General features: G+C 44.3%; 2 protein-coding genes across 2 annotated transcripts; both read right to left on the reverse strand.

Annotated features, from left to right (window-relative positions):
* Positions 9,165–11,336, reverse strand: LOC104699076. The gene is made up of 2 exons (XM_010414426.1): positions 10,897–11,336; positions 9,165–10,797 (listed from the first exon to the last, which is right to left on the reverse strand). The coding sequence occupies exons 1-2, from the start codon at positions 11,334–11,336 to the stop codon at positions 9,165–9,167; spliced, it is 2,073 nt and encodes a 690-aa protein (XP_010412728.1).
* LOC104699077 lies at positions 11,979–12,581 on the reverse strand. Its single transcript, XM_010414427.1, has one exon. The coding sequence runs from the start codon at positions 12,579–12,581 to the stop codon at positions 11,979–11,981; it is 603 nt and encodes a 200-aa protein (XP_010412729.1).

Raw genomic sequence — 16,184 nt, forward strand, 5'->3', positions numbered from 1 at the left:
AATGTCAAGCAAATAATATATCTTAAGTTTGAAACTATCATACCAACCAAAACACCCCATAGTTTTAATCATAATTATCTACAAACATTTGTAAGTTCGTGAGACTTGGGAGTACTGCCATATATAGGCAATCACTCAGAGAAGTCGCTAATTCAATAATCTTTAAGTAAATCAATCATGCCAAATCATCACAAATTCTAAATTCCCCTAGTGATGTAATAGTGAGTCAGTTTGAAAAGGGTTTAAGCATACCTTAAGATATACTATATCATAGATCCATTCTTTTTAAAATAATCCCTAATTAACATACAACCAAATGTTGTACACATATACATAGAACACCATATATTTGTTCAGAATATATAAAACCAAAAGCATATAACAAAAGATTCCTACCCAAAAAAAGAAGTATATAACAAAAAGATAAGGTGTTAGATATCATCCGTGAGAAATGAAATGCAATTTATTGGTACAAGAAACGGCAACTTATATCAAAGGAGTGTAAAGATTTTGCATACACGTGTCAGCTAGGATTACAGATCACATGTTTAAGCACAATGGAATTTTAAATTTGACTATAGATTAGATCCACATAGATTTTTAAAAATGATGATTTATAGTTTAACGTTAAAAGTAGACGACAACACTCCGATAACCCAGAAATGTCGTTCATAGACTCATAGTGATGTATTGTGTAGTACATAAGCCGTCTAGAAAAGATTCCTGAAAATTCTAAATGGCACACATGATCATATCAATGTCGAGATACCAAATAATTCCACAAGAAACGTCAATATTACTGTCGACCAATCTACCTCGTGCTTCTCCACTAACCAGTAACCACACAAGATCATTTTAACTCAACTGAGGGTTGACCCGACCTCAGCCTAACAGACTTGCATAACTTCGATTCGAACCCTATTTTCTACGCAAATATGAGACTGATTTTGGTTCTTTCATCATATTGTCTATGAAATAAAATATATTTTACTGAAACATAATATATATAACAACAATGATGCTTCATCATATGTTATTTCATATTGTCATGCTCATGCCACTGGAGATACAATAGGTCCTACGGTTTAGTCATGTTTTGTTGGTGCCAGAAACAAATTCTCATATGAGTTAAATATGGTAATAAATATTTGATCAGAATCTGTTAGGGAAATAAAATGTCGAGATTTAAAACTAAAATAAAACTGACCGAAATCGGCTAAAATCACAACGGATACCAATCAAAATTGTAAACTTAATGTACAAAACTTAAAAGATATCTTAAATATTATGAAAACTAGGTAATAACCCGCACTATATGCGGGATAAATCAACTCAACTAGAATTTAATCCGCGGTACACCGTGAGACTATATTTTTTAATTTTTAAATATTTAAAATACGTGTATTATATTTGATTGTTATTTTACTATTGTTTTATTAATTTTTAAATTATGTACCTATAACTATTTATTGAATTTACGGGACGATTTTAATGTTCATATATGATTTTAAATAAAATAGTTAAGTTTTTTTTTGTTTTTTAATTTAGATGTTACTATGTTATCTAAGTTTTGGCCCGCGGTACGCCGCTTGGTTGTGTTTTTTATGTAGAATAATATAGAGATATGTGAGAAGTAATAGTTATTTTATGTGTTTAATGTATATAAAAATTAATATACGTATTGTGGTGATCAAATCTTTTTGCAATCTAAAATGTGTTAAATATATTTTAAATATGATATATGATAGTCATATTTGTAGAATCATTCATCGAACAATTTTTTTTATATAACTATTTTAAGTTTTTAACACAAAGATTTAATTTTGATTGCACGCTTTATTGTTAGCATTTACTCGTTCTCTTTGTTATCCTTGTTTAGGAAATTGGAGATATTGTTTGTTTTTATTCTCGATTTTAAGCTAATATTATGTATATTTCTTCAATAAATGTATAAAATATTAAATGGAAACTATAAATTAAGCTGAGAGAATGTAAGGAAACTAACAGATTTTTTCTCTAAAGATCTATTAAAATAGGTTTGAAGATTTTTATGGGATTAAAAATTTAATGTGTAGAGTTGTTTGTGGAAAAATCAAAATGTATAGATGTTGTCTAGCTATTTATGGCAATAAACATATCAAATTAGGTAGACTTAAATAATTCTATTAATTGAGTTTCTACAAAATGTTATTTTAGGAAAAATGTCAGGGGTTAATGTTGTGAATTAAACATATTAAATAAGCAAAAGTTGAAGGGCATAAACTAAAATGTATTTCAAAAATAATAATATAGATTAAAATTATTACAAGTAAAATTATTATTCGAATTTAAGGTGTCATAATAATAATTTTGCACATAATTTTGTTTTATTTTATTCAAATTTACATTTAATTATTTTGTGTAAAAATATATTTCACCCGTGAAATATGGAATATAATATTAATTATTGTGATAATTGTGATAATGTTATTTATTTTTAAAATTATTGTAATAATTAATTTTTAATATATATACTCCTTTTGTTTCATAAAGACATTCGCCATAAAGTCTGGTGGAAAAGCGTCTACTTTCCCACATTTACATTAATATTCGACATGCGATTGGGATAAACTGTCTTTGAGATCATGGACAATGGGACATGATCCCTCAAGCAGCGCTTCTCTCTTCATCCGAAAGAATCTAGAGGCTTCTCTGAGGTTAAATTCTATTATCCAGACACACCAATCTATCATGATTCTGACCAGCTTATGCAACTACAACTTGTTACTGGAACGTTACTGGAAACCTAAGCTTTGTCTCTTGTAAGTTTTCGTTGGATTTAAAAAAGTTTAGCAGAAGGTTTTACTTAAGAGTCTGGTTGTAGAAACTGGATTTCCACAATGAATTTGTTTATGGGGGAAAACAAATTCAGTAAAGTAAACTCTCTAGAAAACTAATCTAAGCTTTGATATTAGAAGAATTAGGGTTTTTATTGCTAAGAACAAGAAGAGAACTGAATAAATGTATTTAATAAATGATGCTTTACAATGGAGAAGTCTTTCCCCCTTTATACATATTCATAAATCGCACAATATATTAACTTTCCTTATCAGACGAACTGAAATAAGAAAAGTTACTCTATCTCTTAGATCGGCCGCCGGGCGAAGTGGAAGTCGGTTCTTCACCCTCGAGGCTGGGTTTCTTCTATCCGAAGTGGGCTTAAATGACCTAACTGAGTACTTAACCGGATTCCCAGTTAAATCACCAAATTGTCTTTCTGGTTTAGTTCGGTATGTCGGGGGTGCTCAATCCCGCACCAACAATTAGTCCCCCCCCAGTTCTATATATTCGGAATTCAATTTGAATATTTTGAACTATGGAAAAGAGAATATCCGATCTAGACCATAAAGAATCACTTGATGTTTCCCGGGATTCCCGGATGACACGTGTCGTTTGCGTCACATCTGCTAGGTCGGAAGTCGAAGAGCCGAGTAGGTCATAATGACTATTTGTAGGGTTGCCGCCCATTCGACTCTATAAATACGCCTCCTCCCCTCGTCATTTCTCATTTTATGCCAACAGTGAAAGGTAATCTGCTCCGAACTCTCTTCTTTTTAATTATTTATCTCCATTTTTCTTCCGCACTCTCCGAACTCACATCATGGCGGGCACTTCGGATCCCTTTTTTTCGCCGGAAAGCGAAAGCGGACAATTAATTCGTCGCACCTCCAGACGCGTCGCGCAGATCGGAGAATCCAGTAGATCGGGCTCCGAAATCCCATCTCTTCTAACTCGCTGCTCAGCTGGAGCTTCATCATCACAGACTCCTCTACCAGTTCGTCATGAAGACGGGAGTGAAGAACTGACTCAAGATGTGTTGTCGCAAGAAGAAGACCGATTCGCGCCTTTAGGAATCTCAATCGAAGACATCGATCCTTTGTTAGACCATAAAGGACGAATTGGAGGCGATAAGAGTTTGAGTTCGATCAAAACCGTGAACGACATGCTGAACGCATGCGGTCTATTTAACAACAACATCACAATTCTGATTCCTCGAGCCGACCAGCGCCCCTGGAACCCGCCGGAAGGGTACATATGCTTGTACGAGGGTTATTTTACTGAATGTCGCCTCTTATTCCCAATCCCAGCATTAATATCACTTTACGCCCAAAGACGCAGGATAGCGATATGCCAATTTGTCCCTGGAGCCATTTGTAATTTTATGGCTGCCCCTACCATAGCAGCCAAAGTCGGAGTTAACATTGGAGTTCAATGCTTTGAGCAACTATCCAATTTCAAGTCATCAAAGAGTCCGCATCGCTGGGAAGTGAATATGAGACCGGCGAACAACTTTCCTTGCTGGTCAAAGAGTTTCCAAATTCAAGAAGAGGGCGAACAACTACTTTTATGTCCGCGTCGATCAGTACTCGCTCGTTAATCCATTGGGTTTCCATTGGAGAGTGTGGAATGAAAATCCTGGTAGATTTTATATTTCCAGTACGTTCTAATTGACTTCGGCACCTCTGACCAATTTTAACTTTTTCATGTCTTGCTTCCAGATCGTCCATTTTGCGCAACACGTCTAGCTCCGGACTATCACCCTGTCAGGAACGCTCTACTATCCAGGAATAATCGTCGGTGGGAATTTATTACTCGTATCCGTGTTGAAACAGCGATGGGCAAACCCAGGACAACATTCCCAAGTTTCGCGAGTTCGCTGGGACGAACTGTGGAGCCAGCCGGGTCACGTGTCGTTGAATCCAACAATCTCCAGGTCGTTCGCCGAGAAACCCAGGCTGCCGTCGAAGCCGATATCGATCCTCCTCAGGACCGGTCTGATGTTGATCCTGTTCAGGATCGGACCGTCGTTGATCCTACTCGGGCTTCCGAAGAAGACGTCGACACAGTCGATGTTGCGAAAAGCGATACCCCTCCCCTAGCTTTAGGGAATGCCGACCCTCCGAACGATGAAGAGGATGTCGCTCAGCTTGGAGTTGGACCAATAAGGAAGAAGAGGAAACACAAAAAGAAGGCGCCGCAGCCAGCAGCAAACCGCAAACGCTCAGCTGAAGACGCCGGACTGGAATCTGCCGACCGATTCCGTCTGGCAAGAGAGAATGACAAAACGGATCAGTTTGCCTTCGAGTATTTCGGTGATACCTCTTTGGTCACAAATCGTGATGCTTCAGGCGAACTTTTCCGAACCTTGAAGATCTCCAGTCGAATTCTTCCGTCAGTGGACGAACTGGAGTTCCAACAAGCGTTCCTTGACGTCGCCGAATCCCACTTAATGGTTAGCCTTATCATTTTCTTTAACTTGTTCAAATTTTGTGCGGGCAAAACTAACGTATGTTCTTTGAATTCACAGACTGCCGCCACGATGAATACGCTGACTCAGTTGTACGATAGGCGAATCAAAAGCGATAAAAAGTCTGTATTCGAGCTTGAAAAAGTCAAGGAATGCGCGGAACAAATCCGAATTGCCAGCAAAGCTAAGGACGAGAGGATCAAGGAGCTTGGTATCATCGCTAAATCTGAACTGAGGATTGGCGAACTGAATTCCCGAGCGCTTACTCTCGAAGAAGAGAAATTCGAACTGGAGGGAGCATGCAACGAGTTGAAAATCCAACTCGACTTTGAAGTTAAAAGACTTCGGCGGGATCGTTTGGAAAAGGTGGAGCGATCAGCGAAGAAAGCGCAGACTCGATTGAATAAGGTCAAGGCTTATTTAGTCGAACAAGAGAAGATTCGCCCCTTGGAAGACCTGTTAAACCAGGCTACCGGAGTGCAGGAATGGTGTCCCGACGTTCTCGAATGCCAAAACTATCGAAAGAGGGATGGCCTACTACCCGAACATCCGAGCTCCTTGGATGCTGATGTTCCGCGTCAAACCGGAAGAAAGACGTGACCTGGAACAATTTCTTCATCAGGTGGAATACCGTCACACGGAGTACCGCGATCGACTCGCCGTACTCGAACAAGCGCAATGCGAATTGCTGCTCAAGCTTGAGATGCTTAAATCCCACCCAAAATATTGGATCGAGAATGGATTCGAGAGGATAGTGGCCCTGCCGCCATGCCTGGTTGCGTACTGCAACAAGTGCCGAAAGGAAGCAGATCGGAAGCCGACACACATGGATCCTACCCTGATTGGTGACTTCATTCCAGGAAACATCAAGCCGTTTTATATTAACAGGCGTGCTAATGTTGCCGAGATTGCTGAAGCCGATACCTTCTTTCGTCAGGTAACTATCGCGAGACATCCTGCAATGTCCGCTTCCAAATTAATCCGTTGTTAACTTTGCTTATGCAGATCGCAGGTACACATCAAGAATTGAACCAGGATCTCCAGTACTTTCATATGAAAAGAGGTAGGATCGACCGCCAGCTGAAGACTTTAGAATCTGAAAAGAGGTAGGATCGACCGCCAGCTGAAGGACTATTGACTTGCTGGATGAGTGCGAACAGAAGGCCAGGGCATTGGAAACTCGCCCCGAGGACTGGGAGAAGACCGGGCTGCAGCTGTTGTGGCCGATGCCAAAACGACTCAAGACGAGTGTTCGTGAGATCGCGGCGAATGGCGCACCAGTTCGGAATTAATATGTGTTATTTGAGTATTTAATAAGATTTAGCCGCATTGTAGCAGGCGAATTATGCTATTTGAGTACTTAAAGTTTGCTATTTTTATTGCTGAAAAATGTACCAGAAGCGAGACGTCTCCCGGCTTATATCCGGCAATTTTTATCAAATAATGGTAGAAAACATCAATCAAACTTTAAAAATTAAGCTATTTAGCCCTAACGGGCACCGTTTGGTCGGAGGGCGAGATACTGGGCTTGGCTTATCTGATTTGCTTTAGTTCGGATGCCGGACTGCGAAATTATTCTCTGGGTTCGGCTAACCATTCCGTCCGAACTAAAGTTTGAGTGCGAAATAAATACTCTGGGTTTGGCTTATCCCAAAATTAAAAGATCGGGTGCGGAATAAATACTCTCGGTCTGGCTTATCCCTAAATTAAAAGATCGGGTGCGGAATAAATACTTTGGGTCTGGCTTATCCCTACATATGAAAGTCAGGTGCGAAATAACAACTCTGGGTTCGGCTTAATCCTGAAAAATAGTGCGTAGTTACGCGAGTTGAGCACCTGGCCAGGGTGTCAACGAAGAGTGAGTTCGGTATATACCAATACTTAACCCGGTTCGGTATATATATTTTTTTTTTCAAAAAAATAAAAAGATGCGCTGCATTAAATGTGTTACGCGGTCTTTGAGAATTATTTTCGGGACGCGGCAAAAATTTCGCGGTATTGTGATTGGTGGATTTAGCGGCGGTTACTTCCCACGACCCTATATAAATAGGGTTGAGGGTTGGGAGAAAGAAACATTCCAACTTTCACAATTTCATGAAAAAGAAGGATGGTAACTACTCGATTCGCATGGCTAAGACGGGCCCGGGAAAGAATAGCTGCTTCGGCGAGCAATGCCAGGTGTACTGAAGCGTCGGATAATCTCTCCGCTCTAGATCGGGCGGAGACGTTTCTGGTTCGTGCACCTGTCCCCTTCGTCGATATGACTTGGGCGGAGGGGAGTATTATATGCCAGGAGCTCCGACGGTAACGAGCTCGCCGCTATAGGTTAGGGGCTCATCTTACGGCAAGACGTCTTAGGCTCGCCGAGATTTGTCGGTTCTACCGCTTGGACGGGACTGTTTGGGTTATGAACGAGATGATCGCCGAAGGTTTCTTCTTGGCGAAGTGGCGAATGACCCGGTTACTTGCCGCGCGTGCGACGTGCCAGGAACAGGTTGCGCGCATGGATGTGCCTGCCCTACTCGAGGAACAGGTTGCGCGCATGGATGTGCCTGCCCTACTTTGGAGGATACCGCGCATCCGTTTATCACAGACATTTGGGCCTATCGGGCTTCCCTGGAAAGGTTGAGGCGATATGCCAATTTTTTGGATTCGGCTGGCCCAATCTTTCGCGAAAGGCATATGGTCGAGGGCCCATGCACCTTCCTGGAAGATTTGGTATCTATTGCCTTCGCAGTTCCGGCGGATAGACTTGAGGCCTTAAGGCTGGCACGCCTGTTTTGGCGAGCCGAACTAATCAAGATGGAGGTGGAGGAACCGTTGGAGGACGATTTGTCTGGTCCTCGTCCTCCACTTCGGCTGCAGGACAATCCAGAACGGTGATGGTGGGCCTCGTACCGCGCCGAACTCCGAAAACGGGTGGTTTTTATTTTTATTTTTTTTTTTCCAAGAGAATTGGCGCTAGAAGGAAGGGTTTTCTCCTTTGTGTCTCTTTTCTCCTCTTTTTTTTATCTTATCAATCGGTCAAATTTCCAAAGCATGTAATGGCGATTGATTAAGAATTTGCTCATTCGTATTATCCCAATTATTCAATGGAAGTTTTCCATTTATACTTGAAAATAACGATTGTAGACGAAGTGTAATGGAAATTAATCCAAACGACTTTCAGCGTAATTTGGCGTACTGCCGATCGAAGTGTATTCGAAATAAAGACTTTCTTAATATCTTAGCTCCATTCACTTAATCTTGAAAAAGACAATGAATTGCCTACGTACCCCGAAACGGGGATCAAGCCAACCGTAGTTCGTATTACAAAGGAAAGATGAATGGAGTCGGATTCCCGAAAACTCCTAGTTAGGGTCGTGAAGACGACTTAGCAGTAATAACGCTTCAAGTGGGTTGCGTTCCACGAGTTTTTGATCCGTTCTCCGGCCATGGTTACAAGTTCGTAGACGCCTGGGCGAACTGCCTTGGATACGAGGTATGGACCCTCCCACCGAGCGCCGAGTTTACCGGCGTTGACTTCTTTGGTGTTTTCGAAAACTTTCCGTAGAACCAGATCGCCTTCGTTGAAACGCCGCTGACGAACAGTCTTGTTATAATACCGAGCCGCTGCATCTTGGTAGTGTTGTACTCGGACTAGGGCTTGATCACGCAGCTCTTCGGCAAGATCGTTGTGGTCAATCAACATCCTGTTGTTAAGTTCGGGATTGCCGACCATTTTGGTACGTCGGAGTGTCGGGACTCCTTCTTCGGCAGGGGCGAGTGCCTCGAGAACATATGCAAGGAAAAAAGGGGATTGTCCCGTACTCCGCCGCGGGGTTGTTCGATAGGACCACAATACGCCATCAAGGTGGTCTGCCCACGCCCCCTTTCTTCAACCAAGTCTCTTTTTTAGTCCGTCGACGATCGACTTATTAGTGGTCTTAGCTTGTCCATTTCCTTGCGGGTATCGGGGAGTCGAAGTGTTGAGGCGGATTTGCCACTTCGTCAGAAAACGTCTGGTGATCATCGAGGTGAATTGTGTGCCGTTATCGGTGACAATCTCGTATGGAAGTTCGTGCCTACATATGATGTTCTTCCATATGAAATTGGTTACGTCCAAGGATTGGATCCTTGTGAAGGACTCTGCTTCGACCGATTTGGTGAAAAAATCGGTCAGCACCAGGACGTATTTCTTGTATTTTGACGTCGGCAGAGGACCTATAGCGTCCATGGCCCAGCGCATGAAAGGATATGGAGCTGTCATGGTGTTTAGCAGTTCGGGCGGGATGTGCCGCATTGGTCCATGGCGCTGACAGGCTTCGCACTTTGCCGCGAAGGCTTCGCAGTCGGTCATCATGGTCGGCCAATAGTGTCCATCCTTTTTTATTTTGAGGGCGAGTGTGCGTCCGCCAGAATGGTTGCCACCTACGCCTTCGTGCACCGCCATCATGATTCGCTCGGCCTCGTCCTGAGTGACGCAGGTAAAGAAAACTCTGGACGCGCTTCGGCGGAATAATTCCCCGTCCAAGAGGATGTATCTGACACTTCGAGCCTTTAAGCGTCGGGCTGCCCATCTGTCTGGTGGGACGACGCCGTCGGAGATATAGAGTTTGATCTCAATTTGCCAGTCGTCCGGAGGCTTCGTGACGTCCGTCAGATCCTCTACTGGTTCGTTGACCTCCATCGGAACTGAGTCGTCGTTGATTACTGTTATCTGATTGTCGGGGTCGATGCTGGGAGCGTCGATGCATTCGATCGGGATGATGCGCCGTAAATCAGGTTCGGAGCTGTTTGCCAGGGCTGCGAGGGCGTCGGCTGACGCGTTTTCGTTCCGTGGGACCTTTGTCAGAGAAAAAGACGTGAATTCCCCGGACAGTGCTCGGACCAACTGACTATACGCCCCCATTCGCTTATTTTTGGCGTCGAACTCTCCACTGAATTGGCTGACTACGAGCTGCAAGTCACAGAAGACTTGAAAATGTGTCACTCTGAGTCCTTGTGCTAACCGAAGCCCCGCAAGGACGGCCTTGTACTCCGTTTTGTTATTTGATGCTCTGAAGTTGAGTTTTAATGCTTGCTCGAGAACTTCACCGGTGGGGGACCGGAGAATGAGTCCCACTCTGGATCCTACATTCGTCGACGAACCATCGACGAACATTGCCCAATGCTCTTCCCTAGGATTGGGGTCGTCGAGGTCAAGAGATAGCTCGGTGATGAAGTCGGCCATGACTTGCGACTTCAAGCTTGGACGGGAGCGGTATTTGATGTCATACTCACTTAGCTCGACTGCCCATTTCGCCATGCGTCCGGATTGGAGGGGGCTATGGAGGAATGTTCGGAGTGGCTGATCGGTTAACACGACGACGGAATGTGACTGGAAATAGGGTCGGAGCTTCCGTGCGGCAATGATCACTGCGAGTGCGAGCTTCTCCAGCGTGGAGTATCGTGACTCCGCGTCGTTGAGTGCTTTACTCGTATAGAAGATAGGTTTTTGATCCCCGCGGTCGTCTCGAACCAACACGCCGCTGACAGCCGAACCAGAGACCGAGACGTAGAGATACAATGTTTCGTCGTCTTCTGGTTTGACTAATACTTAGTGGCAAGTCAAGTACTCCTTCAATTGCCGGAAGGCGGCCTCGCATTCCTCGTCGCAGGGAAAATCCTTATTTCCGCGGAGGAGTTGGTAGAAAGGGAGGCATTTATCTGTTGATCGAGCGATGAAGCGATTTAAAGCTGCAATGCAGCCGGTCAGGCGTTGCACTTCTCGCTTGTTGGTCGGCGACAATAGTCCCAATATGGCTTCGATTTGTTTAGGGTTTGCTTCTATCCCCAAGAATTCGCCTGAAGTGACTCCGAATGTACACTTCGTTGGATTCAGTTTCATCTGGAAATGATCCAAGATATCGAAACACTCAGCGAGATACTCGATGTGCTGCTCTGCGATCAAAGATTTAACCAGCATATCGTCGATGTAGACTTCCATGGTTCTTCCAAGCAAACTAGCGAACATCATGTTTACCAGTCGTTGGTAGGTTGCTCCAGCGTTCTTTAGTCCGAACGGCATGACCTTAATACAATAGGTCCCCCTATCCGTAATGAATGCCGTTTATTCGCGGTCAGTTAAACTCATGGCGATCTGGTTGTAACTTGAGAAGGCATCCATGAATGAGAGCAGTTGGTTTCCAGCCGTGGCTTCGACGAGACGGTCTATGTGTGGCAAAGGAAAGCTATCCTTGGGCCAAGCTTTGTTGAGATCGGTGAAATCCACGCATACCCTCCATTTACCGTTCTTCTTTTTGACCACGACTGGATTTGCCAGCCAGTCAGGGTACTGGACCTCCATTATCTGGTCAGCTTTGAGCAGCCGCTCGACCTCGTCCTGAACTGCTTTGGCCCGATCTGGATCCAGGCGTCGTCGTTTCTGCCTTAATGGTCTGAATGTGGGATTGACGTTGAGCTTGTGGCAGATAACATCGGGGTCTATCCCGATCATGTCCTTCGTTGACCAGGCGAATGTGGAAGACCGAGATTGCAGAAAAGCGATCAGCTTTGACTTCATGTGCTCCTCCAGTTCGGCACTGATGCCAACAGTTCGTGAGGGGTCGGAGGGATCGATGTTCACCTGTAAGATTCGACACTCTGGAGACTTGAGGCGATCTCTCTCCGGCTGATGGGGATTGGTAAGATGGTCCCCGCTCTGTAGTTGCTACGCGTCTTTAGTCTTCCTCTGCTTCTTCTCGATACCAGAGCAAGTTCGGGCTACTCTCTGGTCACCATAAAGTGTGCGGATTCCCGTGGTGGTTGGGAACTTGATGCAGAGGTGATAGGTCAATGGTACGGCTTGCATCGCGTATATCCACAGTACCCCCAAAATGGCGTTGTAGACTGGAGGCGCGACGATGACTACGAACTTGGTCTTCCAGGACAATCCGCCGGCTCGCACCTGCAGCTTTACGTCGCCCATCAAAAGTTTGACGACCCCATCATAGCCCGTCAATGTTCGAGATTCAGGTTTCAGTTGTTCCGGCGTGACACCCATTTTATCTAGCGTTTGCCAGCATATTACATTGACGGTACTCCCCGTGTCGACCAAAACTCGTTCGACGTCGAAATCGCCCATGGAGACTTCGATGACTAAAGGGTCCGAATGGGGGTGTTGGATTCCCTTGGCGTCTTCCGAAGTAAACGATATGGGGTCCAAGCAGAGTGGAGGTTTGCTTGGGGCTGCCTGAAGGCTGCAAACTTGACGCCCCCTCTTCTTTAGTGCGCGGACGGAGTCGGCGCAGTCCTCTGGTGGGCCAAGTATCATGGTTATTCGTCCTCGGACACGAGAATTGGCCCGCTCGGGATTTTTCCCTCTCTGTCGCTTGGGTGGGCCAGGCAGCTCGTCCGCGTGGAGCATCTCCTCTTGATGGTTCGCCAGTACTTGGTTAGCCGGCTGTTGAACTCCGTTGGCCAGACCGTTGTAGCCTCGTCCTCCTCCGGCGCCACGGCCGCCGTTAGATCGTCCACCACGCCATCCCCCCCTCGGCGACCTCTACCTCCACGAATGCTTTTTGGCTGAAAGGTCGCTACGACTTTGCCGGAAAAATACTTTCCGTACAGGAAATTCTTCCGATGGACGCATTCGTGTGTAGAGTGGCCGACGATCATGTGGAAATCGCAGTACAACTCCTTTGGGTCGGATGGCTGTTTGTTTTGGTCCTCAACTTCGGAGACCGCGTGAACGACACCCTTTTTCGGTTTTGGGGGTCGTGATGCTTGCGAGGTTCGTGGTGCTCTTCCCGGCTTATAGCCTTAAGGGGTGCGACGGTTGCCCGATTATTTTTGCGGCTAACTGGGCGTCTTCATCTTCGTCGAGCGCGAATCTGGAGGCTCGATGTAGTACGTCGTCGAGGTCCTTGGGTTCCCGTATGTTAAGATCCTTCCGTAATGGCAACCCGGGAATCAACCCCTTTCTGAAGGCTGCCATTGCGGCATCCTCTGGGACGGTGACGCGCGTTAGCTTTTCCTTGAATCTGCTCAGGAAACTGCCGATGGATTCGCCGGGTTCCTGGGTCATCTCCCAAAGGTCTGAGCTTGTCACGCCTCGTTCGATGAGAATTCGATAATGCTTAAGAAAAGCCGTAGACAACTGGTCGAAGTTATCGATTGAACTCGGTTCGAGCCTTGTGAACCACACCAAGGCAGGGCCGGAGAGGCTATCGACGAATAGCTAGCAACAACCAACGTCCCTCTGTTCTTCGGTGAGTCGTGCCTTGGTCATGGTTGCCATGAAGGACGTCATAAATTGGACGGGGTCTTTGTCGCCCAGGTAGGTTGGGAGTTTCAGCTTGACGTTTGGGATGGCGGCCCGCAAGATCCGTTGAGTAAAAGGGGATTGCCGGGTCACTTCGACAATCATGTCGATTTCTGGAGCCGTGCTAATAGCCCGATGAAGAAGCGTGTTCATACCGCTGATCTGCGTCTTGATTTATTCGATTTCGAGGCAAGACCCCGCGTTCGTGAAGCAGGCGACCGGGGTGGCCGAATTCTCGTGCATATGTGAAATTGGGTTTGTTGGTCGAATACTCGATGTCGTCTGAGGGGGAGGATTCCTCCGCTCGTATTGGACGTCCGAAAAGTCAAGACGACGAGTGAGACCGTCAGTGCCGAGTATGGGTGACTGTCCAGCAGAGATTTGTGATGGGGTTGTCTGAGTTATGACGGCGTCGACCCTGCGGTTAGTTTCGGAGATCATCTGGTAGATCTCTTTCGTCATGGTGCCGAACAGAATCTTGAAATCTTCCATGGAGACGACTTGCGGATTTTGGACCGCTGTCGTGGTGCGAACAGGGGGGTTCCCGTTTTGTGCGCGGAGCCACTGCTCCGTGGCGCGTGCATCTTCCTCGCCTGGGGGTTGTTCATTGGAGAGCTCCGTGTCGCGGTTGGTTGTCTCTTCGCGAGTTTGCCCTGCCTCCTGGCTGGTCTCCCCTTCAGATCTGGCCTCAACTGGGAGTTCGGAGGAGACATCAGTCAGGTTCCTCGATTCGGTGACGGGGCGGCGAACCTACACGGCGGTAGCCGGCCTGGTTTATACACCGCTCTGTGTTGCAACGTTGTCTTGAGCAGGTGCAATGCCCGTGAAGTCGGGTGTGTTGTAGGTGGTACGGTTCGCGCCGGTGACTTCGGTGATGAGTGAAGACATTATCGTGGACTTTTCAGAGAACTTTTTCGGATGAGATTGTTTTTCTTAGAGAATAACTTTTAGAGACGATTTGCGGTCCCCACAGACGGCGCCAATTGTAGAAACTGGATTTCCACAATGAATTTGTTTTTGGGGGAAAACAAATTCAGTAAAGTAAACTCTCTAGAAAACTAACCTAAGCTTTGATATTAGAAGAATTAGGGTTTTTATTGCTAAGAACGAGAAGAGAACTGAATAATTGTATTCAATAAATGATGCTTTACAATGGAGAAGTCTTTCCCCCTTTATACATATTCATAAATCGCAGAATATATTAACTTTCCTTATCAGACGAACTGAAATAAGGAAAGTTACTCTATCTCTTAGATCGGCCGCCGGGCGAAGTGGAAGTCGGTTCTTCACCCTCGAGGCTGGGCTTCTTCTATCCGAAGTGAGCTTAAATGACCTAACTGAGTACTTAACCAGATTCCCAGTTAAATAACCAAATTGTATTTTTGGTTTAGTTCGGTATGTCGGGGGTGCTCAATCCCGCACCAACACTCGTATATAAAATCTCTAAGGAAAACTTTTCCTTGTGTGCCAAACGGAAATTCTTCCGTGGAATGTTTCGAGAGTTTTGAAATTCTTTGGAAATGGTTTGGTTCTAGGTTTAGATTTTGGTATATATGTCCCAATCATCGCGACAATTGTATTCGAAAATATATGGTGAGTTTTGATTGTTGTTAATTATGTTGGCAGAAGAGTAGATCGGATAAAGTGAAAAAATGATTATATCTCGCTGAGATTAGTTAACTAGATTTATTTAATTTAAGAATTATCAAAGCATAAAAATGAAATTAAATAAATTAATTGCGTATTTGGTTTGAAAACACAAATTAGACATGTCGGTTAATATGAAGATTGCAGGCTTGCACAGCTCACTACATCAACATAATTTTGCATTTAAGCAGCAGTTAATTAACCTTTTGATATTAAAAGGTAAATTGACAATATATAAACAAAAACAAAGCAAAATATAAGGAAAATATGAGCAAAATATAATATAGGTTTCATTTTATTTTCATATATGTATTTAATAACTTAATAAATTAGTTTAGTTATTATTACTTTTGAAAAAGTGTGATAAAAACAAAACTATGGATACAACTCCCATGTAGTATATTGGTGTACTTACTACTAATTGACTCAAATACAAATTTCCCTAGAAAGAGAGGATATGAATATATGATAAGAGATATACATACATATTTGAAGCAAACCTATAAAAATTTAAAATCGTCAAAACAAAGCAAGAACTTACCAAAACAAATATTTCTATTAAAAAAAAAGAGAGGAAACTTCCGGGAAGTTGCGTACATGGATGGACCCAACATAAATCATAACAACAACGCAGAGTCGCCACCTATTTATACAAAATCTGACACGACACAAACAGATGTAGAATCACAAAAGTCTTTAAGCTATGGGAAGTATCGTGGAGCCATGGGTGACCGCCGAGAACGGGAACGCGACGGCAAAAGGGTCGAACAGAGAGCTGCGACATGGGAGAACAGCACACAACATGTCTTCATCGTCTCTAAGGAAGAAATCAGACCTGAGACTGATTCAAAAAGTCCCATGCAAAACTCTCAAGAACATTCTCTCTAACTTCCAAGAAGTCATTCTTGGTACTAAGCTCACTCTCTTGTTTCTCGCCATCCCTCTCGCCATTCTCGCCAACTCTTA

This window comes from Camelina sativa, chromosome 6 (assembly GCF_000633955.1).
Source record: "Camelina sativa cultivar DH55 chromosome 6, Cs, whole genome shotgun sequence".
Classification (NCBI taxonomy): domain Eukaryota; kingdom Viridiplantae; phylum Streptophyta; class Magnoliopsida; order Brassicales; family Brassicaceae; genus Camelina; species Camelina sativa.